Source organism: Syzygium oleosum, unplaced genomic scaffold, assembly GCF_021117445.2.
Source record: "Syzygium oleosum isolate NSW1041296 unplaced genomic scaffold, Sole_v2.1 Sole_v2.03, whole genome shotgun sequence".
Classification (NCBI taxonomy): Eukaryota; Viridiplantae; Streptophyta; class Magnoliopsida; order Myrtales; family Myrtaceae; genus Syzygium; species Syzygium oleosum.
The window spans coordinates 16,429,169-16,450,583 of NW_026607487.1; the positions used below are offsets into that span (position 1 = coordinate 16,429,169).

The window sequence follows — 21,415 nt, forward strand, 5'->3', positions numbered from 1 at the left end:
AGATCCGAACCAGGCTTTGCATGCAAAGCATATTGAACTTTGCTTGCAACACTCCTACCTATCACAGACATCATCAAGTTAAACAAACCTTAAAGTTCTCAAGTGGTTGTCCTTCATATAGCACCCACCATGAATTCCAAATTCTTGCTCAATTCGCATCGCCAACTCCATGGAGCAGTTGCTTAAGCAGGCGAGGTAATCTCGATCTCTTCTTCTTCTTCTTCTTCTTCTTCTCTCTCTCTCTCTCTCTCTCTCTCTCTCTCTCTATGATCATGTAGTGGCTAGTTTCGGTCGAGTGCCATGCTCTTGAATCAGCTATACATATTGCAGACTACGATTAATCTTTCAATGTCGGACCTCAGAAAATCAAATTATGTCGTCATAGATCACGTATTAACAAGATTGTAGCAATTCTCTGCTAGGTTAAAATTCTCTGGTGTAGGACAAGAAAAGGCAGAAGGAAGCAGCACTCTTAGGGACAGAAAGATGCCAGCCCAAAAGACTCAATCTTTCAAAGGAGGTAATTCTAACTTGGTTTACTAATATGCCATTCGCTTGGCGCTGCCATTGGAACGCAAATTTTTCGGTTTAAGATTAGATTTAGCAAACACCTTGTTGCTAAAAGTCACAGAAAAGTCATTTTACCATGTTCATATCTATAATAATCTATCTAATAAATCCGCTTTCATGTCACTGTCAAAATCTAAACACGGTGATTAGCCTTCATCAAGTTCTTGCAGATAAGAGAAGCCAAAGTTGGTTGCAGAGACAATTCTCCAAACAAATGAGCCGGAGTGATGGATACAGCGCCGGTGAAGACGAACTAGCCGCTGCCGTGGCTGCCGCAGCCTTTGCAGTCAACAATCTCGAAGGTTCCGCCTCGCCCAAACGCAGCCCGACGAGCACGGGCCCCAAGAGAACCTTAACCAAGGCCAAGTCCAAAAGGCAAAACGCATCGACGCCACTAGAAAATGGTACGGCATCTGGGGCGATCTTACGCACTGATTAAAGACAAGTGCATGTATAAATGATTCTATGTGGTGGCATCTGATGGGACAAAAGGGTTCTTGAATTGACAGGTGCAGAATCAATGGATAGCCTAGATAGAAAAATACCGATAGCCGGCCCTGCCCAACCCGTGCAAAAACGTCCAACTTTTGCCGAGAAGCTCTTGGAAGACACCGAGGACGCCAAAGAAGGAGCGCCCGCACCGCCAAAACCATCCCCTTCCATCAAGAAGGCCTCATCATCAGCTGATAAACAGTTCAAGAAGGCCACCAGTATGAAACCCGAGACGTCGTCTCCGACATCCGAACAGCTTTCCACCATCAAACCCCCGGCTCCACCGCCACCTGAATTCAAAACCAGGCAAAGTTCGGCAATTCCTGGAGGCGAATCGAAAGCGGATGCCTGGATCAGGCAGGAGATGTCTAGGATCAGGGAAAGGTCAGCTTTTTATTACTTGATTCAGTTTCATCTTCGTCACCTCTCGGAGAAAAAGAATTGCCCATTGGCTGAAACATCACGTTCAAAAAGTTCCGACCAATTTCCCCTTAACACGGTTTCTTTTTCCCAGGTACGACAACCTGAAGACAACTATAGTCTCGTGGGAGACCGAGAAGAAGAAGAAGGCCAGACGCAAATTGGACGTGAAAGAGGTTCGGTTAAAGCTAACAGTTCGCAGTTAGGTATAAAATTAAGGGTTTTTTCACTCTTCCTATGTTCTTTGTAATATGGCTGCAGAGTGAAGTGGAGAGAAAAAGAGCCAAAGCGTTGCAATCATTTCGGGCCGAGATGGAAAGGATTGAAAAGATTGCGGCCGCGGCGAGAGCACAGGCAGAGGATAGGCAAAAGAGCGAAGAGTCGAAGGCCCAAGATAAAGCACATATACTCAGAACCACTGGGAAACTTCCAAAAACATGTTTCTGCTTCTGAAAACAGCAGCCCTGACTGGCAGGATGTAAAATATATTCCTTCCTATCTGTTTCTCGGTGTGATCAAGAGAATAACCTTGTACAGTTTGAGTTTGCAAAGATATTACATGGCCGCTTCTTGTCATTCGCTGTTAAGGCACCAGTGCATACGACAAGTTTCATCACCCAAGACTAAATTAAAGGGGAAAAAAAGTAGCGAAAAGAGCATGTAAAGAAAATACATATTACTATTCCCCTAAACACATTATTAGCCCATAATGAAAAGCCAGCAATAGTAGAGCTAAAAACGCGGCATAGCAAGGGCAGTATGCAGAAGAGATGCAATTAAACATCCATACAAGTACTGTCCCCATCTATATCTCCACCATGGCTGCCAAGAAAGTGGAGGACCTTTTGGATACTCTTCTTGTACCTCCTATGCATCAACATAGAATAGACTTACATTGTACCACCAGCTGCTTGATGCACAATCAATGCCATTGAAATGAATGACAACCTCTTTAACGCGTTCCCAAATGCAATAGATACATTTCCAAGAAACATCTCAAACTTCCCCTCTATAAAAAGCTAATCAAGTAGGTGAAGCAACGACCTGAATCAATTCGCATGGCAACTGCAGAGAAGATGGCCAACTACATCGCCTCTTGGGCAGACAGCAGAGACATCTTAATGGGGCAGGATCCCAGGCTTCAACACTGAAAACCTAAATCTCACGAAGTTATCTCCTTCACCAGCCATCCCAAAACAGGGTATGCGAAGTACAATACCAAAAATGAGGGTATCGCAAAAAGAATAGTGAGCAGAAGATACAGGAGCAAGATTACAGCACAACCGGGCAGCACAAAAAACAGAATCAGGAGAAACACGATAACCAATGGGAACTTTGACATAATGTCAATGAATATATCCAGAGATTTAGGGAAAGGGGAATGCTGCCCATCGGGACCGCGACCGACCATTTCCATCTGGGACAATTGCCCGGAATTTCGAGAACTCGGCTGCCTTCTGAGGCTACCATTGCCAGCTCGATTTCCAAGAGCTAGATTGCGCTTTGGAGAGCTAACTGGTTGATTCTCAAGAGAGCAACTGGAAGTAAACTTGGTCCGGTCCCCATTCAGGCTCTCGACCATCCAAAGAAGGAAGAAGTTCTTGCGAGGGAACTTTAGGTTCCCCCTATGAATCAACCTTAACGACAACAAGTGGCACCACGGGCAGGAAATGAGAAAGGGTATTTTAATTTTTTGTCCCGGAAAATTCAAAAGAGCTGGTTGAAGGCCGAGGACACAATTCTTGCAGATTGTATGGCCACACAATAAGACATGTGGCACATTCTCAACAATATTGAATGACTCCCAGCATATCGGGCATTCCAAGCCTTCGTCCCTGCTCACATTCGAAGCAACCTCATCATCTGAGCACTCCTGACATATTCGACTGGGCTCACTGGAGCTTTTTTTCAATCCGAAGCTTGAAATGACATTCGACGTAAATTTCCACATCGCAACAATCAAACAATTTGCTCGAGGGGGAAGGTCATAAAGGCTATAATCGCGAATGGCATGCCATCTAACCTAAAAAAAGTCTCAAAGAAGAAATCTCGAGCAGAATACAGCCTGTGAGTTTCTTTTTTTTAGCTCCCTTCTCCGACTCACTGGTGAGGCAACAACTTTGTTTATCCGAACCACACCTGAATTATACACAAGGAAAACAGTTAACCTTATGCATACAACTCATGATATTTTATTTTTGATGACTACAGTTTCCATACAAAAAATGCAGTGGAACTAATGGGGAACAATGGAGTGCGCTCCAAGTGATTCAATCTTCACGCGCTCATATGAAACGGTAAATATTCCACCAGAAATCACAAGATCATGTCAGCTGAACCATCATTAATTCTCTCGAACAACCGCAATGCCATCGAGAAAAGTTACACTGCTCCACGCTTATCCCGATTAGTAAGCTGCCATTAATTTCATTGAACCAAAAAAAAAAAAAAAGGGCTAAGCGTGCATTTCCTATTGGTGGCGGCAACCTCTCAAAGCCACACCGATGTTCGAGAGACGCCCGCCAAATCAAATGCAAACCGCATTCTCAAGCCACCCTATCTCTCTTAATCCTACCATAGTTCTTATCCTCCTAACAGAGGAGCTGCATCCAGTGATCAAATTTCGGAACGTGCGCGTCGACGAGCAACGTTTGGAAAATCAGCAAGAGCTACCAACTATGCATAAACAGACCCATAAAGCTTTAGATGCAATCACGAAAACCCATCGCCCCCATTTCTATTTTCTACATCGCGGAATGAACAAGGAAAAAAAAAGGGAGAGTACTTTTCCCAGAAGAGGCAGCCCAGAAACACGCTCGCCATTATGAAGAAAACCGACACAGCAATGATTCTGCGGTGCTTCCGATGCATCAAAAGGGCACATCACAATAACAGCACACGACGACCAAATCCACCGAATTCATCCACGAGAAACCCGAGCGTACGGTGCTCACGGGGGGGCATGGAAAGCGATTTGAATTTGCGTCGAACAAAGCCCGACCACGAGCAAAAACGAAGCGCCACGAATCGAAACCCGAAGAAGATTACCTCGAATTGGAGAGAGAGAGACAGAGAGAGAGAGGGAGGAGAAAGATTGCGGCGATTTGCAGGATTTGCAGGCGATGGAGGATGGGGATCGGAGCAGAGATCGAAGAACGGGGGGGCCCCTTCTCTCTCTCTCTCTCTCCCCGTCTCTCGATATCTTCCCACGGAGAAGATGACCCCCACCAAAAAAAAAAACATAATAATATAAAAACAACATATGATGTAACATTCTTCCGGGGGACAGAACGACGTCGCATGAGCCCCCCCGGCACGTGCGCAGGCGCGCCGCACCGGTTTCTTCCCTTGGGGTTAGCGGAATTCGCGGCGATGCGGAGTGTGGTCCCTGAGGAAAGGCGAAATTGCAGTTGCGGACCTTAAATTTCGTCTCCGGTATCGATTTGAGTCCTGGCATTTTCTCCTTTTTTTTTCTCGTTCGGCCACTCTTTTGCCTCTCGCGCTTTCGTAATTACTCCATTTGAACGATTTGAAGAATATTCTTCTACCAAGCTCGACTTCTCGATCCGGCGTCGCTAAGTGACATAGTTTGAGGTTTTTCGTGTCACAAAAAAAAGTTCAGGGTAAATGTATCATAAGTGACATAGTTTGGGGCTTTTCGTGTCACAAAAAAATTCAAGGTAAATGTGTCACAAGTGGCATAGTTTGGAGTTTTTCGTGTCACAAAAAAAAAGTTCAGAATAAATTTGTCATAAGTGACATAGTTTGGGATTTTTTGTGGTATTTTTCCTAATTTTTCGGACATTTTTTCCTTTTAAATTAAGAATGCTTATGGAACTGGACGGACGGAGGCCACGAGGCCACCACCAACCCCTACTTTTACGATACTGCCCTCGTCTTCTTTCGATGATTACAATTTGCAAAAGTTTTCTTTTTTCTTTTTGATCTAAGCCCACTTAGCAACATTTGTGTAATTTATACCAGCAAAAAAATAAATTCTTACTTTCAACCTCGGGGAAATTTTAAAGTGAAGTCATTTTCTCAAAGTAATTTCTAAAATGGATCTTATACTAATTTTTTTTAATCTTATAAAGGCTTGAAATGCACAATTTAGTCGCAAAACATACCTCAACTAACCATCCGACCAAATATTCACCGGCAAGCACATGCAACTCAAACTGCAAAGCTTTCGGATGATATTTTTTTTTATTGTTACAGTCCGCTACAATACTATTACAGTGTCAAACGGTGCTTGAGCAGTGCGTTACAGTGATGAACAGTAATTATGATTGTTTAGACATTTTTTACCTTCGCCTTTCACATTTCCGTGAGGGGCGACCGGGGCGTGGCCATGAAGGTCTTTATGATACAAGTAATGTGTTTGATCCATCTTCAATGAGGGTATTGCTCTAGCCTTTTAAGGTGTTATTACTCTCTTGATAGCTCAACACGCAGTACTCTATACCTGCTCATGCGTTCATAGCAAGCACAAAACTTTACTGCTTTCACCGCACCACACACCCATCACCCATACATCGCAGGATTCATCACGACAGGAGCTTTCACTTTCGCTCATGGGGCTATATTTTTCATTAGAGATGACACTCGGGAAAAGAACTAAGGAAGAAGAGAGAAATCATAATCCCTCCATCCATTCTCTCTTTCCTTCTCTTCCATTTTCTTCACCTCCCAAAAACGTTTCCCACACAAATCTAGTAGACCTAAAAATCCATTGCCCTGGTCAACCCACTCGTCGCGAAGCAAACAAGGGATTTCTCCGCGTACAAAATCGGGAGGTCAACGTCGGCAACGTTGCAACTCCCAAACATTATTGCAACGACCGACCCGTCGCTCTCGCTGGTGGCCATCCAAATCGTGCGGTGACGCTCCGGCCACGATATAAAATCCCCCTTTTCTTGATTTTTCCATTTCTTTTTTTTTCTCTTTATCTTTATCGCCCATCCATTTGCTACCATTCACTCAACTTTGTTTGACCAATTCAACGAATCGAGTCCCTCGCCGGAACCGGGAGAAATTCTCCCAGATCCGACTGCCCGGATGATCTCTTGATCACTTCCGGCGATTCGCATAATCGATGAATCGCCGCGACGCGACGGAAAAACGTAATCAAGCAGGAATCAGACGTTCCAAATGACCAGAAAATCAGTAATATTGCGATTCAGCCGATTACAATCACAATTCACAAGTGAACAACAAACACAAACACAAACACAAACACAAACACAAACACAAGTACAAGTACAAACAACGTAAACAGAGGGAGAGATGGCGCCCGACACATCGCAGACTACTGAAGATTCACGGGATATCTCTGTAATTGCTAGCGACGATCGCTACTACTTCTTGAGAAAACCCTGAGCCATCTTCATGTAGTCCCCGTATCCCCCGCCGCTCCCGGAATGTTCGTTCCCGCCGCCGGAGCCGAGGAACCCTTGTGCCATCTTCATGTAATCCCCGTACCCGCCGCTCCCGGAGTGCTCCTCCTCGCCCCCGGAATGGGCCGACGAGTGGTGGGGCCTCGCGCCGGCGCCGGCGCCGGCGGCTTCCTCCGCGGCGGCAGCAGGGGCTCCAGCGTGCGGGGCGTGGTGGCCGGCGGCGGCGGCGGCGGCGGAGGGGTGGGAGGACCCGTACTGGTGGAGGTAGTCCTCGGCCTTCTCCACGTACTTGCCGAAGCTCTTCTCCTCGAGCTTACCGTAGTGGGAGGCGGCCTCGAGGAGGTTGGAGGCGGCCCCGGCGACCCTGGCCCGGTCGATCTTGTCGGACTCGTGGCTGAAGGTGGACTTGGCGGCCTCCGCCACGAGCTTGGCGCTGGCCATGAGGTCGCTGGTGTTGGGCGTATGGTGGGCGTGGGAATGAGAGGTGGTCGAGTGGTGGGTCGGATCCATTTGGGTGGTGGGTGCGGGTGAAGATCGAAGGGGCGAGGATTGAAGACGAAGAAGAAGACTTTCGGATGAAGAGTAGTGGGGGAAAGAGATATCTTCCAAGGGGGGCGTTGATGATTGAAGGGGAAACGGTGACGGAGAAGACGGTGAAACCGGGCTATAAATAGAGGGGAGGCGAGAAAGAAACGAACGAAGCGGAGGGCCGAGCGGCCGCGAGATGGACACGGACTCATCGCTTTGGGCCGTGGGCGTGAGGGGGGTTGGCGAGCGGAATTGATGAAGCCCACACGAGCTGCACACGCATGGTGTTTGATAGCAACGCCCGAGATTTGGATAGCTTTCCTACTTGTTCCTTTTTTTTTTTTTTTTGTCTTAATTGGACAAGGAAGCAGCACGAGTCTCTTCTTCCTCCACTCCGGCACGTAAGAACATCGGCAAAGAAGAGTCGAGTGTCATGGTCCCGAGGTTTTGCGAGGCTCGATGTACTGAGAAATGATCCAAGGGAGCGTAATAAGTCTTGAACTGATACAGGCCCGGGGTTTCTTGAAAATGTATATATGTATTCAAGATATTTCTTGTATTTGATGGGGAGATGATGATCTTGTATTTAATAGGATAGCCGTTAGTTGAAGAGAGTGCATCTCCACCATTTGATTAAGTGGTGATCAATGATAGTAATTGATAGGCCTCATGTACAAATAGGGGTGCTCTTCTCCTCATATATATATATCATCAAATACTTGAATAATACAAGTCATTCTCTCTCAAAACTTCTCTCTCAAAACACTTACTCTCTATATTATTCGGGTGAGTTAGGGGGCAAGTGAGCGATCAATCATTGAGAAAAAGGATTAGTTTAGTCGAGCCAACGAACGAAAGGAAGCCTAAGTTACTGCACGGTCTCGATCTCAAGCATCGGACCGTGACAAGTGATATCAGAGCAAGTTGAAGAGAGCTTGTTCAAAGAGATCTAGGAGCATTTCAAATGGTTAAGAGAATGTCGAACCAAGATGTTGCCATTGTCGGTGATGCTCCCCAAGAGAAGGAAATCCGCAGTAAAGCCAAGAAGAGGGCCGTTTTGATGGACGTCATGTCCGCTCTCAAGAAAAAGTTCGCTAGATTTCAACATGGTGGAGGTGGAGTTCGTGGACGAAAACAATGACCTGAAAGGGCAAATCAACGAGGTCAAAGAGATGCAGCGCCTTGAATTCACGATTAAGAGCATCTCTACAATACGACTCGTGGATGAAAGACTGAAAGTTGAGGAGCTTGTAGCCGAATCGAGAGTGAACCCAAGGGAAGAATGCAATCAAGCAAGCGAATGACTTTGAGTTGAGAGTGCCTAGGGCGTCGCTCGATTGGGCGGAGGAGAATGCCACGGTCCCGAGATTTTTGAGACTTGATGCACTAAGAAATGATTCAAGGGAACGAAATAAGCCTTGAACTAATAAAGGCCTAGGGTTTTTTGAAAATGTATATTTATATTCAATATATTTTTTGTATTTAATGGGGTAAATGGTAATCTTGTATGTAATGGGTATATGTTAGTTGGGAACAGTGGATCTCCACCCTTTGATAAAGGGGTGATGAATGATGGTAATTGATAGGTTTTATATATATAGGGTGTTCTCCCCTTCATTTGTATCATCCAACACTGAAGTAATACAAGTCATTTTCTCATAGAGTTTCTCTCTCTAGAGTGAGTTAGTGAGCGAGCGATTCATCCTTGAGAAAATGCTTTGCTTAGCTTAGGCGACCCAACGAATCAAAAGAAGCCTAAATTACCGGACGGTCTCGATCTCAAGCATAGGCCGTGACACAAGAGGCCACAATGGCGATGGCAATGGCGACTCTTGGGTTCATCGGCCAGTCTCGCTCGACCCATATCAGTACTCATTCTTGGGATGCCGACCTAGATCTCAACCGATCACCATTGGCAATGGAGTGTGAAAGCTCTTTCCTAACCTATAGGTAGGTATGTGCTGAAATCATGGCAAGATGCCCCAAACCTGATAATGTACGTCGCTGGGATGGCCGTCGCTTTCGATGTTTATAAGCTTGACCACGGTGGTGAATCTTGTACGTGGTCAAGTCCTTGGGAAATCAAGCGCTGTATCTACAAAAAAACCAGCCCTCCTCAGTTGCAGTTGGAGCCGAAGATCTACTTAGGGCGAAATGGCGGGATCTTCGACTTGGAAAAGAAGACTATTAGGAAAACCATCGGCAAAAGGACACTACAAGTGCCATAAGTTGGGGAAAAGTGCCAAAAAAGTCCTAAATCTTTTGCGTTAGTGCCAATTTAATCCTAAACCTTTTTTTGGTGCCAATTCAGTCTTAAACCTTTTGCATTTGTGCCAATTTAGTCCTAAACCTTTTTTTGGTGCCAATTAAGTCCTAAACCTTTTAAATTGGTGCCAATTCAGTCCTAAACCTTTTGTTTTTGTGCCAATTTAGTCCTTCCGGTCAATTTTGACCGGAATTTGCCGACGTGGACGCCTGCCGGCTGGTCACCGGCGCCGACGTGGCGCTGACGTGGACAAATTTAATAATATTTTAATATTTTTTTGAATTTTTATTTTTTTCCTTTTTTTTTTCTTTTTTTTTCCACTTTATTTTTTGGTCCCCTCCTCCTTCCTCTGGCCGGTCGCTGGTCCAGCGACCGGCCAGAGGCCAGAGGCCAGAGGCCGGCGAGCTCGACCTCGCCGGCCACTGGCGAGGGCGGCGGGCTCGCCCGGCGAGGGCTAGCCTCGCCTTGGTCGGGCGAGGCTCGAGCCCTCGTCGGATCTGGCGAGGTCGAGCCTCGCCCAGCGACCTCGCCAGATCTGGCGAGGTCGGGCCTCGCCCGACCATGGCGAGGCTCGCCCTCGCCGGATCTGGCGAGGTCGAGCCTCGCCCGACCAAGGCGAGCACGCCACCCTCGCCAGTGGCCAGCGAGGTCGAGCTCGCCAGTGGCCGGCGAGGTCGAGCTCGCCGGCCTTTGGCCTCTAGCCGGTCGCCAGACCGGCAACCGGCCAGAGAAAGGAGGGGGGGACAAAAAAAAGTGGAAAAAAAAAAGAAAAAAAGGAAAAAAAAAATAAAAATTCAAAAAAATATTAAAATATTATTAAAGTTGTCCACGTCGGCGCCGGTGACCGGCCGCCGGCCGGCAGGCGTCCACGTCGGCAAATTCCGGTCAAAATTGACCGAAAGGACTAAATTGGCACAAAAACAAAAGGTTTAGGACTGAATTGGCACCAATTTAAAAGGTTTAGGACTTAATTGACACCAAAAAAAGGTTTAGGACTAAATTGGCACAAATGCAAAAAGTTTAGGACTGAATTGGCATCAAAAAAAGGTTTAGGACTAAATTGGCACTAATGCAAAAGGTTTAGGACTTTTTTGGCACTTTTCCCCCATAAGTTGTGTACGGAGGACACTTTGGTGCCATAACTTTTTTTCGGAACACTTTGGTGCCAAGTCGGAGAAAAAGAGATCACTTAAGTGCCAATTTGGCCGGAAATCCGATGTAGCATTTTTTATTAATTTTTTACGGCGACGTGGCTCGCCGGATGATGAGTCAGCGTGTACAGTTAGCATTTTTTATTTTAAATAAATTTTTCTAGCGTGTACAGTCAGCATTTTTTATTTTAAATAATTTTTTTTCGTTTTTTTTCCTCTTCTTTCCTTTTTCCTTTCTTTTCTCCCCTCGCCGGCCGGCCACCGGCAAAGCCCGGGAAGGGCTGGGCGAGGGCGGCCTTGCCCATGGCCGGCGAGGGGCGGCCTCGCCAGATCTGGGCGAGGCGATCCTCGCCGACGACAGGCAAGGCCGCCCCTCGCCAGATCTGGGCGAGGCAACCCTCGCCGACGACAAGCGAGGGGCGGCCTCGCCAGATCTGGGCGAGGCGACCCTCGCTGGCGACTGGCGAGGGGCGGCCTCGCCGGGCATGGGCAAGGGGCGGCCTTGCTAGATCTGGGCGAGGCGACCCTCGCTGGTGACAAGCGAGGCGGCCCCTCGCCGGCCATGGGCGAGGGGCGACCTCGCCAGTCGCCGGCGAGGGTCGCCTCGCCCAGATCTAGTGAGGCCGCCCCTCGCCCATGCCCGGCGAGGGTCGCCTCACCCAGATCCGGCCTCGCGCCAATTGCCGGCAAGGGTCGCCTCGCCCAGATCTGGCGAGGCCGCCCCTCGCCCTTGGCCAGCGAGGGGCGGCCTCGCCTGTCGCCGGCAAGGGTCGCCTCGCCCAGATCTGGCGAGGCCGTCCCTCGCCGGCCATTGGCAAGGCCACCCTCGCCCAGCCCTTCCCGGGCTTCGCCGGTGGCCGACCGGCGAGGGGAGAAAAGAAAAAAAAGAAAAGAAAGGAAAAAGGAAAGAAGAGGGAAAAAAAAAAGGAAAGAAATTATTTAAAATAAAAAATGCTGATTGTACAAGCTGGAAAAAAATTATTTAAAATAAAAAATGCTGACTGTACACGCTGACTCATCCTCCGGCGAGCCACGTCGGCGTCAAAAATTAATAAAAAAATGCCACGTCGGATTTCCGGCCAAATTGGCACTTAAGTGATATCTTTTCCTCCGACTTAGCACCAAAGTGTTTCGAAAAAAAGTTATGGCACCAAAGTGTCCTCCGTACACAACTTATGGCACTTGTAGTGTCCTTTTGCCGAAAACCATCACTTTCGGTGTCTTTAAACTCAAGCCCAGATAGCCTGCCTGAAACGGCAGCAGACTCTTAAGCGAGCGGGCGCTGTTCTTGGGGATTTGATCCGGACTTAACCAGTTCATATACTTGTCAGGGTCTCTCTCCCGATCTCAGCATTGTTTTGCGAGAGACATGGAAGTTATAATGCGGACGAACCTTGACTTAGGAACTGTCAATCTGTTTTCTTCTTCAATCTCTGGACTGTTGACTGCTGCATCAGACTTCAGACGTGCTCCTTCAGTCCTTCTATGGCGTTCTTGGATGAGCCTGAACATTGTGACTAAGTCGGTCTTCACACTACTACGCTTTTGACAAGTTCTTTCACTGTAAATCTACATATAAGAGAATAATCACTAGCTGTTAAAATATGGTAGCACAAGCTCTTTTGTTTAATGTCATTCTTATTACGGGTGGAAAAAGTTAAACGGGGTGTTAAAAAGGATGGAGACAGAGATAGGAGGGGTGCATTAGTGAAAAGAGAAGAAGATTTTGATAATACTGTTTAGGTTTTTTTTTAATCATACATTTTTGGATGCATAGAATCCATTTTAAAAGAGAAAAACTTTTGAAAAAGTGCTTTAGAACACATGGGAGAAGGAGCATATATTGTTGCAGATAATGTTTAGTATGCGTGATCCGAAAAAGATTCATTGAGTGATAAAATGATCGTGATATTTGCATTTGGAAGTTGATAATCCGTCTTCGACCGAACTAGAGATGCGGACTTAATTTGGTACGTGAGAAAGCTGGCTTAAAATATCAATGGATTACAATATAATGAAAAAAAGAATGTCTATTGTTTATAACAGAGAATTGGAGATGTAGAGTGGAGTTCATTTGCTGAAGTGCTCTTTAAGCCAGCAAGAGCCTAAATGTTGTTGATAACTATTATATTCTTATCTAAACATCCCAATTCCTATTTGTACGTGTCTCATTTGTCCAATTTGATGAGACGCACTATGCTGTGAACTTGATCTCTGTTAAGGGCCAAAACTAAGCTTGCAACAACAATGTCAATTGTTTGTAATTGACACAATTTCACAAAATGTCTCTTAAACTATCAAATTGGGCCTAAAACAAGCTCTCACCTTGGCATTAAATGCCTTTTTCCTATTTTCATCCTATCTCAATCTGGTCTTCTTTCATAGTATAGGATTGGGATCTAGGAAATATAATATATTTTAAATCTAAACTATTAAAAAATCTCCAATTTGCTTGAATGGGAAAGGGATAATTACTAAAATGATCCATGAACTTTGCTTCAATGTACAATTTGGTCATTGAGCTTTTAATTTGTTCGATGTGATCCCTAAACTTTAACCTAATGTGCAATGTAATCCATGAACTTTTGGTAACGTTCATTCTAGTCTCTAAATTATTATATCCCTAGATTCAATTCAGTCCCTAAATTATCTAGTCTAGGGACTAAATTGAACATATATCGAAAGTTCAAGAATCACATTAAACAAATTAAAAGTTCATGAACCACATTGACCATATTGAACAAATTAAAAATTTAGAGATCATATTTCAGGGACGATTTGTATCATTATACCAATGGGAAATGATAGTTTTTAGGAGTGCTGCCTCTCCCTTCTCTTTTCCTGAGGGACGGAGGTGAAATTCGGGGGAAAAATCAAGGGGTCTCGAGAGGAATTTAGGGACTTTCGAAGGGTTTGCCTGTTATTTCCAATTACTTTTGTTATTTGCAATGGCCCCCAAGAAAACAACGAACTAAAACAATGGGATAGAAGACAAAAAAACAGATGAGAAGGAGGAGCTCTGCAATTGGGAAATTGCAAGCTCATCAATCACCATCATCACCCCCAGCACAACTGGTCGTACGAACGGATTCGCCATTCCAATTCGCCCCCAAATCTTCTCCTCCGGCAACCTCTCCGGTGAGCCCAAGCTTCTTCTCCCCCCCATGCGCGTGCGCGTGCGCTCTTACTTCCGTTCGATCATGGTCTTGTTGATCGTCGATTCCCCTTTCCATTTCGGGTCGAAAGAGCCGCGGCTTGCGGCGGTTGAAGGTTGTCGGAATTGGTCGTTCGTGGCGCTCGCTTGTGCGGACACGGAGGTGGAGCGAAGGGGGAAAGGGGACCGCTTTTTCGTTTTTTCGGGGTTTTTGTTGTGTGAATTTCGGAGCTTCCACCTGATTAAGCTTCGGGATTTTGTCGGAATTCCGTGTTTCCAATCTCCGAGATGCCGTCGGCGATGTCTTTGTAAATTTGGGTAGTTAGTGATGCTTGATGGTGTTCTTGCCGCGATGCCCTGCGGGGATGCGTCGAATTCGGAATTGGGTTTTTAGTTGATTTGGACATGTGGATCAGTTCTGCAATTGCATTCTTTGTTGAATTATGGAGTACGAGTCTGGAAATGAGTTTCTGTTTGTTTGAATTGCACTTGGTAGATTGGAAGGTTAAAGTGGTGTGCAACCTGTGACCTGCATACTTATTTTCTGCTTTTTGGTTGGTACCGGGGAAATATGGTTGACTGGTGATTTCTTTTTTTTATTGTGAAATAGCGGGGGCCAATTGGAAGTTGAATTCAGGAGGTGCTTGCTCACGGGTGCTTGTCCGCTTTTTCAGTACGGACAAATCGATCATTGGTGGCTTGAGTTGAGATTATAGTCTCCGACTTACGGAAAATGTACCGTACTGTGGCCACTGCCACAACTGTTGGTGGATTACCAACTGATAGTGGGGAATATGTTGTGAGTTTGGATCAGGTTCCACGGTGGAGTGATACAGAATATAGATCGTCCTTGGATTGTGAAAATGAAGATCCTTCGTTTTCTAACTCATATTTTGCTGATCCTCTGACGTCATATTCTGAAATTACTGGCAATGGGATGCTATCGAGGTTTCCGGTGGAACATGAAATTAACTCAAAGATATATCTGTGGAGGGGAAACCCATGGAATCTGGAGGTGGATGCAGTCGTTAATTCTACGAACGAGGTGATTACTCTTTTGCTGTCTGTTACAACCTTGGTTGTTGCTATTATGCGGGATAGCTTTTCGGTTGTTGCTTTCTTGTTCGCACTACTTCATTTTCACGTTACTCTTAACTGGATAGGGAAATTGCTCCTAAACAGGGAAAATTAAATTTAGGATTGCACGTCAGAACGCAAAATGCAGCAGGATGATTCCTTTTGACTTCTTAATTACGGCACAACATCTCCTCTGAATGAGTTTGTGAAATTTCGCCGATGGCTGCAACGAAACTTGCAATTTCTGATTAGGCAGTGCTAAAGTTTATGATTGATTCTGGTGTTGTTTTCTCTGCTTTGGTTTCTGTTGCATCTCTTGAGCTCTCTGGTTCTGGTTTTGGGCTGTATTGGGTGAGTGTTATTGTTTGTATGGGTTTGAGTCTTTTATTGGGGAGTTGGGCTTGCTTTGGGCTTGGATAGGACTATTCTCCCCTTTGAGGTATTGAGCTAATAAAAGTAACTTACTTACCCGAAAAAAAGAAGAAGTTAATGATTGATTCCAGTTCAGGGCTCTGTGTGTGAGAGTTGAGTTTAAGAAGTATGTCCCATTCGCTAACTATGCGATCAAAGTGTTCTTTTGTTGTGTGGATAATCGCTGCCAACTTTTGGACCCTTTGATGCAAGATCTCCATTGATAGACATGTTTGAGCGTCACGTGAAAGCTTCATGGGGTAATAGTTCATTCATCCCTTTGTCATATTTGTTTTCCTTTCAGTCACTATATGCCTACTATTGGATGTACATGCAGCTCAAATTGGCTTCATATTTAAACATGCATTTTAACGAAAAATTGCATTGTCTGGAACAAACTGAGTTCAGTGACTGGACCTTGTATTCATTTGAACAAGCGACAAGACTGATGCTTTTTTCTCTGGGAAAAAGTTGTGACATGTTTACTCTTCTCATGATTGCAGAGTATGGATGAAGCACACAGTAGTGCTGGTTTACATGCTGCTGCTGGGCCTGGTCTCGCTGAAGAATGTGCGACACTGGTGAGTGAAAATTTTTTGGTTCTGTAGTGCTGCTGTTGACTGGAATCTGTGTTCTTACAGGCATTGCCAACTATATTTTATTGTCAAGCTGAGTTGATATGGACAGAACTTAGGGAAACATGAAAGTTATGGGCATCAAGATCAACTTTCGTCTTGATTAGCTTTAATATTTGCAAAGCAAGGCCTTCGCCATTGTTATCATGGAATGAAGGTTTCTCTAGAAGTATGAAATTGCATGGTGGATTTGACTTTTTATTTACGTACTTTGGGCACAGGGGGGATGTCGGACTGGAATGGCAAAAGTTACACATGCATATGATCTTCCTGCAAGGTTGGTATATTTTTCTGTATTGAACAGGCTGGCCATGGCCATTAACAGATATTTGTGAAATTCCTCACTTTAATCAAACTTCAGCAGTATGCTATGATTGAGTGGCTAACTAATGTAATTGTTTTCGATTGTAGGAGGGTGATTCATACTGTTGGTCCCAAATATGCTGTGAAATATCATACTGCTGCTGAAAATGCATTAAGTCATTGTTACCGCGCTTGCCTTGAACTTCTTATTGATAATGGGCTTCAAAGGTTGTGCCAGATTAGAAGCTGTATTATTTCCTTCACCGTAGTTCTATTTTTATTTGAAAACTTGAAGTGTTAGCCTCACTTTTCTTCTCATATATTATGCAGCATTGCCATGGGTTGCATATACACAGACTCAAAGAATTATCCACGTGAGCCAGCAGCACATGTGGCTATAAGTGAGAATTTGTTTAGTGTTCTACAATTTTATATCATGATCCTGTATAATTTTCTTATCAATTGCACAGAATTTCTTTCTCCGTTTTTTCAATTGGAATTGTTTCATTTAATGTTCTAAATGTGATTTGGCATGATCAGTTATTAAAATACATCTTTCAGAAATTGATATCTACCTCAGATAAGATAGAGAGTATCTACTATTTCAACAAAGAGATTCTCTGTAGTTGAAGGATCTCCTTGTATTAATTTTCTAATCGCCATCTGGCAATAGCTGGAACTCATTCCGAATAAGTTACTTGTGGGCTTTGCTAAATATAAAGGTAGTGATAGGACATTGAAGAGCAAGTACAAACTTATATATATGTTAATAGAAAGGAATTCCATTGTATTAGCAAAGAGAAAAACAGATGAAAAGTATGCTATTGAGAATTGAAGAAGAAGAGAAAACCAAAAAACAGGGAAGATGATGAGCCAGCATCGGCAAATACGATTACCGTGGTGAAAAGGAAAGACAAAAAGAAAAAAGGAACTAGAAAGTAATACCATGGCGATTAAGTAAAAGTTGGTGGATTATATTCCTGTTAGAAGTTTGAAAGATAATCCTGCAATTCCATCTTTGCTGATTTCACTTCAAATGCATAAAACTGAAGTAACATGTCAACTAAAAGCAAACGCACAGCAGTTCTATAGTAGGAAAGAAAGCGTTTCTTGAGCTAATTTTGCGTGCTAGCGTCCCTGGTGGCTCTGGGATCCACAAATCTGACTCTGGCTTCCAGCATAAACAAGATCATGACATATTCCTCAACATATCTCTTAACTTCCTTAAGTTGTTGATTTAGCTTTTGCACTAGATCAAGCCAACACTCTTTCACCTGACATTGGTGCTTATTCTGTATAAGGGTTATTTTTTCCTCTTAAATTCGTGGTTCTGCTTTCTGTTTATTCCTATAGGGACTGTTCGCCGTTTTCTCGAGAAGCAAAAGGACAAAATTAAAGCAGTTGTTTTTTGCACCACGACTGCAGTTGACACAGAGATCTATAAAAGGTATGTAGATTGTTGTAATTTAGTTGAGACTAAAAGCACAAGTAGTTTATGACGCCTTTGCATGGATTTTGGGTTTCCTTGTCCTATTTCAATTATTCGTCTTGTCCTGTACTTCTGTTTCTTGTGTAGTTCTCATATCTACTACTAATGCAGACTGCTTCCACTTTACTTTCCCCGAGATAAACACGAGGAGGAGGTAGCCATTTCCAAGCTTCCTGCAGATGTTGGGGATGAAAATGGTGAGACAATTATTGATGAACGTAAAATCCGAATCAAGCCTTTGCCAAAGAAGGCTATACCCAAACCTCCACGAGCACCTGAGGATCCTCCCGTCAGTGATGTCGGCTTGGTTAGAAGGTTGTTTTACCTGATATGTGATGGCAACGTTGTTTTTAGTAGGTCATGACTTGTCTACATTCAGCTTTCTTGGAATACATATTATACGATATGACTTTGTTTTCATGTTATGACATCTGAAGAGGCCATTCTACTTATGGTCCTGAATAAAAAGTAGTTTTGAGAGTTAAGACCATCTATATTCTAAAGAGGGCTGAACATTTTAATTTGCTTCTCTGTGATTCTCTCTCCCGGGAGCTTTTTATATATCTGTTTCTGCTCTTAAGTAGGATTCTCTATGATTTTAATTTACAACAAATGAAGTTGAAAAGCATTCCTCTAATGCTTTCTTACTCTTTCGTGTATGAGGCACTTTACTTGGTGCGCTTGCTCATGAATAAAGTACTTTTGATTGTAAATTTGCGCTTTTTTCCCTTTGACCTTGTGCTTCATTTGTTTGTATCGATGGAATTTGCTAAATTTCTTATGTCTTACAGGAATTCTTCGTATTTGGACTCATACTTGGATCCTGCTTTCATGTCATTGATTAAAGATCCAGATCAGCGGCGAAAGGAGCAATGGGAAAAAACTGCCCAAGCACAGAGTGGCTGGAATTGTGCTAGATTGCTTGGATTGGGTGATCTCGGAGGGCCTCCTTTATCCGTTGCTGAAGAATACTCGCTTCATTCTAGATACCTCTCTAAAGCCAATTCTATCAATCTATCTGAAATCGCGGAGATGAAGATTGTGTATGCATCTATTCCTACTCCTTTTGTCTATGCTAGATTTTCCTTCCCATAAACTTTAAATTAAGTTTACCTTTATTAGAGGAAAGAAAGCGTAGATTAGTTTAGTTGGTGGGTTGTGCCTAAACATCTTGGCTGTTGTGACAAGTCAGGCAGTTTTTCTTTAGGGTGTGACCATGCCATCTTCAATTTTTTCTTTTGTTTTTCTCTCCGTGGTTCCCTTGTTGAGATTAAAGGTGATCCATAATTCACACACATGCACATGCGCAGATCCCCTTGCGCCCGAACTACATTTCTCCTGATTAAATATTGGATTTTCTGTTTGCAGTTACCGAGGTGGGGTGGACAGTGAGGGACGCCCTGTGATGGTAGTTGTGGGAGCACACTTTCTGCTGCGCTGTCTTGATCTAGAAAGATTTGTCCTCTATATTGTAAAGGTAACAGGCACCAGTTTTTACAGTTTCACAACTGTTACTTGTTCTTTTGACATGACTGACACCCGGCCATTACATATGCCCATACTTATTTGTGTTATGAATAAGCTGTTCAATCTGGTTGTTTGGACGATCGGTTGCTCATGTGCCTCTTAGATCATTGGAAAAAGAAAACCAAAATAAACCTGTATAAACTTGCATAAAGCAGTTTCTGTGTTAGTTAATTATTTTTGTATTCAGCATGTAATATCTAGTAAGAGAATTCTGATCACCACCTGTCTGTAAGGGCTAACTGAAAGTGTTCCTATGAGGGTATCACATCCATTGTCTTCTAGTTCTGGCACTTGTATACAGATTTTGCTAAGTAAAGGAACATGTATATATAATACAACATGCTGATTAATGTTACAATATTACAGTCTGTTCAGTGATGGAGTGCGTTGACCATTTCTTTTGCCCTGATTGATGCTAGGCTAGTCACCTTTTTGTCGTCCCTGACACTAAAAAGCTTTCTTTCATAATTTGGTGTTGAATAATAGATTCAAGCTTTGAATTAGACCTTACAGCATATGGAACTAACTCAAATTTCGTGATCATGGTTTATCAGGAATTCGAGCCGGTGATAAAGAAACCTTACACTATTGTATACTTCCATTCTGCAGCATCTTTGCAGCTGTAAGTACCTTATTATGCTACAGATGTAAATCATGAAGTATTGTTTACTTCAACTTCATGCAAAGGAAGTAAATTGATGGCTTGGATGTGGAGTGAGCTGATACGTTTCTGAGAATCACATTTGTATGCAAGTGAAATGGAAGTCTTTGTAGGTTTTCTATTTGGTGAGTGAGCTACTTTGTTTACCGCATGTGCAATTTTTCACAGTCAACCTGATCTGGGATGGATAAGGCGGTTGCAACAGATACTCGGTCGTAAGCACCAGCGTAATTTGCATGTATGCAGTACTTTATTACGTGATTTTGCTGTGAGTGTGTGCATATATGTAGTAGCAAGTACATTAACCTTCACTTTTGCAGGCAATCTATGTTCTTCACCCAACTTTTCACCTAAAGACCACAATTTTTGCCTTGCAGTTGTTTGTAGACAATGTGGTATGTCCGAATTCTTCCTGTGTATATGTCAGCAGAAGCTGAAATTTTGGGGAAGCTATCTATCATTTGTGAAAGCATTGACAATTTAAATTTTAGGTGTGGAAGAAAGTGGTTTACGTTGATCGACTTCTGCAATTATTCAGATATGTTCCTCGTGAGCAGTTGACAATACCCGATTTTGTATTCCAGTTAAGTTCTCGGTTCCGTCTTTTTGCATATTTCCATACCCCTGGATATACATCAACTTAACTCATGGCTTGCCCCTAATTGCATATATTTACTCGTGGCATGCTCATAATTGCATCCTCTTTTAATGTATTACTGGATTGGAACTGGAATTGTTTTGCACATAATCGAATCAATAACAACAAAAGCAATGGTTCTTTTGTGTATCAAGGTTGCACTTATTTGACTAGCTGATTTTTAATAACCCAGAGGACTGCAGGAAGCTTCTAAATGGTTATGGCATTCTGTGGCTATTAAATTTAGTAGCATTGGCGTATATATCTGCGAAGAGATCTTCTCGGCCCATGTAATTACAATGGTCATAGAAATAAAGGTCTTTACTTGTTTATATGTGCAGGCACGATTTAGAAGTGAACGGTGGCAAGGGTCTTATTGTGGATCCCAGAACCAAATACGTGTATCAGCGACCATAGTAATACCAACTACAGTTTGATTGGGCGACAAGCAGCGGCACAATTCTCTCTCTCTCTCTCAAGCTGGGCTTGCTGCGTCATCGTCGAACAGCTGTGTACAAAATCATAAGCTGTTGTTTATTCTTTCTTCCCCTCATCCTCTGTAAGTGTTTTTAGATTGTCAATTTGTTGACAGAAAATAGAATAAAGTTTCTTTGTTTCTTGTTGTATCCTGGATGAATGAGCTATGAGATTTGAAAATAGTTTTGCTTTCTGGCTCTCGGGGCATTTGACTGGATAGA

General features: G+C 43.7%; 4 protein-coding genes across 5 annotated transcripts; 2 read left to right on the top strand and 2 right to left on the bottom strand.

Annotated features, from left to right (window-relative positions):
* Positions 1 to 46: 46 nt before the first annotated feature.
* On the top strand, positions 47 to 2,058 carry LOC115671971 (remorin 1.4-like). The gene is made up of 6 exons (XM_030593699.2): positions 47 to 195; positions 423 to 520; positions 741 to 974; positions 1,080 to 1,446; positions 1,577 to 1,658; positions 1,744 to 2,058. The coding sequence occupies exons 1-6, from the start codon at positions 170 to 172 to the stop codon at positions 1,933 to 1,935; spliced, it is 999 nt and encodes a 332-aa protein (XP_030449559.1). The 5' UTR covers positions 47 to 169; the 3' UTR covers positions 1,936 to 2,058.
* Positions 2,059 to 2,081: 23 nt separating this feature from the next.
* Positions 2,082 to 4,676, bottom strand: LOC115671974 (uncharacterized). Its single transcript, XM_030593704.2, has 2 exons — positions 4,531 to 4,676; positions 2,082 to 3,621 (listed from the first exon to the last, which is right to left on the bottom strand). Exon 2 carries the CDS (start codon positions 3,431 to 3,433, stop codon positions 2,645 to 2,647), a length of 789 nt encoding a protein of 262 aa, XP_030449564.1. The 5' UTR covers positions 3,434 to 3,621; positions 4,531 to 4,676; the 3' UTR covers positions 2,082 to 2,644.
* A 2,046-nt stretch (positions 4,677 to 6,722) lies between these two features.
* LOC130137544 (nodulin-related protein 1-like) lies at positions 6,723 to 7,496 on the bottom strand. Its single transcript, XM_056309103.1, has one exon. The coding sequence runs from the start codon at positions 7,386 to 7,388 to the stop codon at positions 6,840 to 6,842; it is 549 nt and encodes a 182-aa protein (XP_056165078.1). The 5' UTR covers positions 7,389 to 7,496; the 3' UTR covers positions 6,723 to 6,839.
* A 6,314-nt stretch (positions 7,497 to 13,810) lies between these two features.
* On the top strand, positions 13,811 to 21,387 carry LOC115671965 (uncharacterized). 2 transcript variants are annotated; one of them, XM_030593686.2, is made up of 15 exons: positions 13,811 to 13,961; positions 14,588 to 15,022; positions 15,969 to 16,046; positions 16,322 to 16,377; positions 16,512 to 16,631; positions 16,734 to 16,804; positions 17,757 to 17,850; positions 18,004 to 18,207; positions 18,684 to 18,935; positions 19,261 to 19,369; positions 19,974 to 20,041; positions 20,249 to 20,318; positions 20,401 to 20,475; positions 20,572 to 20,663; positions 21,059 to 21,387. In XM_030593686.2, exons 2-15 carry the CDS (start codon positions 14,711 to 14,713, stop codon positions 21,132 to 21,134), a joined length of 1,677 nt encoding a protein of 558 aa, XP_030449546.1. In that variant the 5' UTR covers positions 13,811 to 13,961; positions 14,588 to 14,710; the 3' UTR covers positions 21,135 to 21,387. The 2 variants fall into 2 exon arrangements, with proteins under 2 accessions (XP_030449546.1, XP_056165430.1); XM_056309455.1 differs by lacking the exon at positions 13,811 to 13,961 and adding an exon at positions 13,990 to 14,140.
* Positions 21,388 to 21,415: the final 28 nt, after the last annotated feature.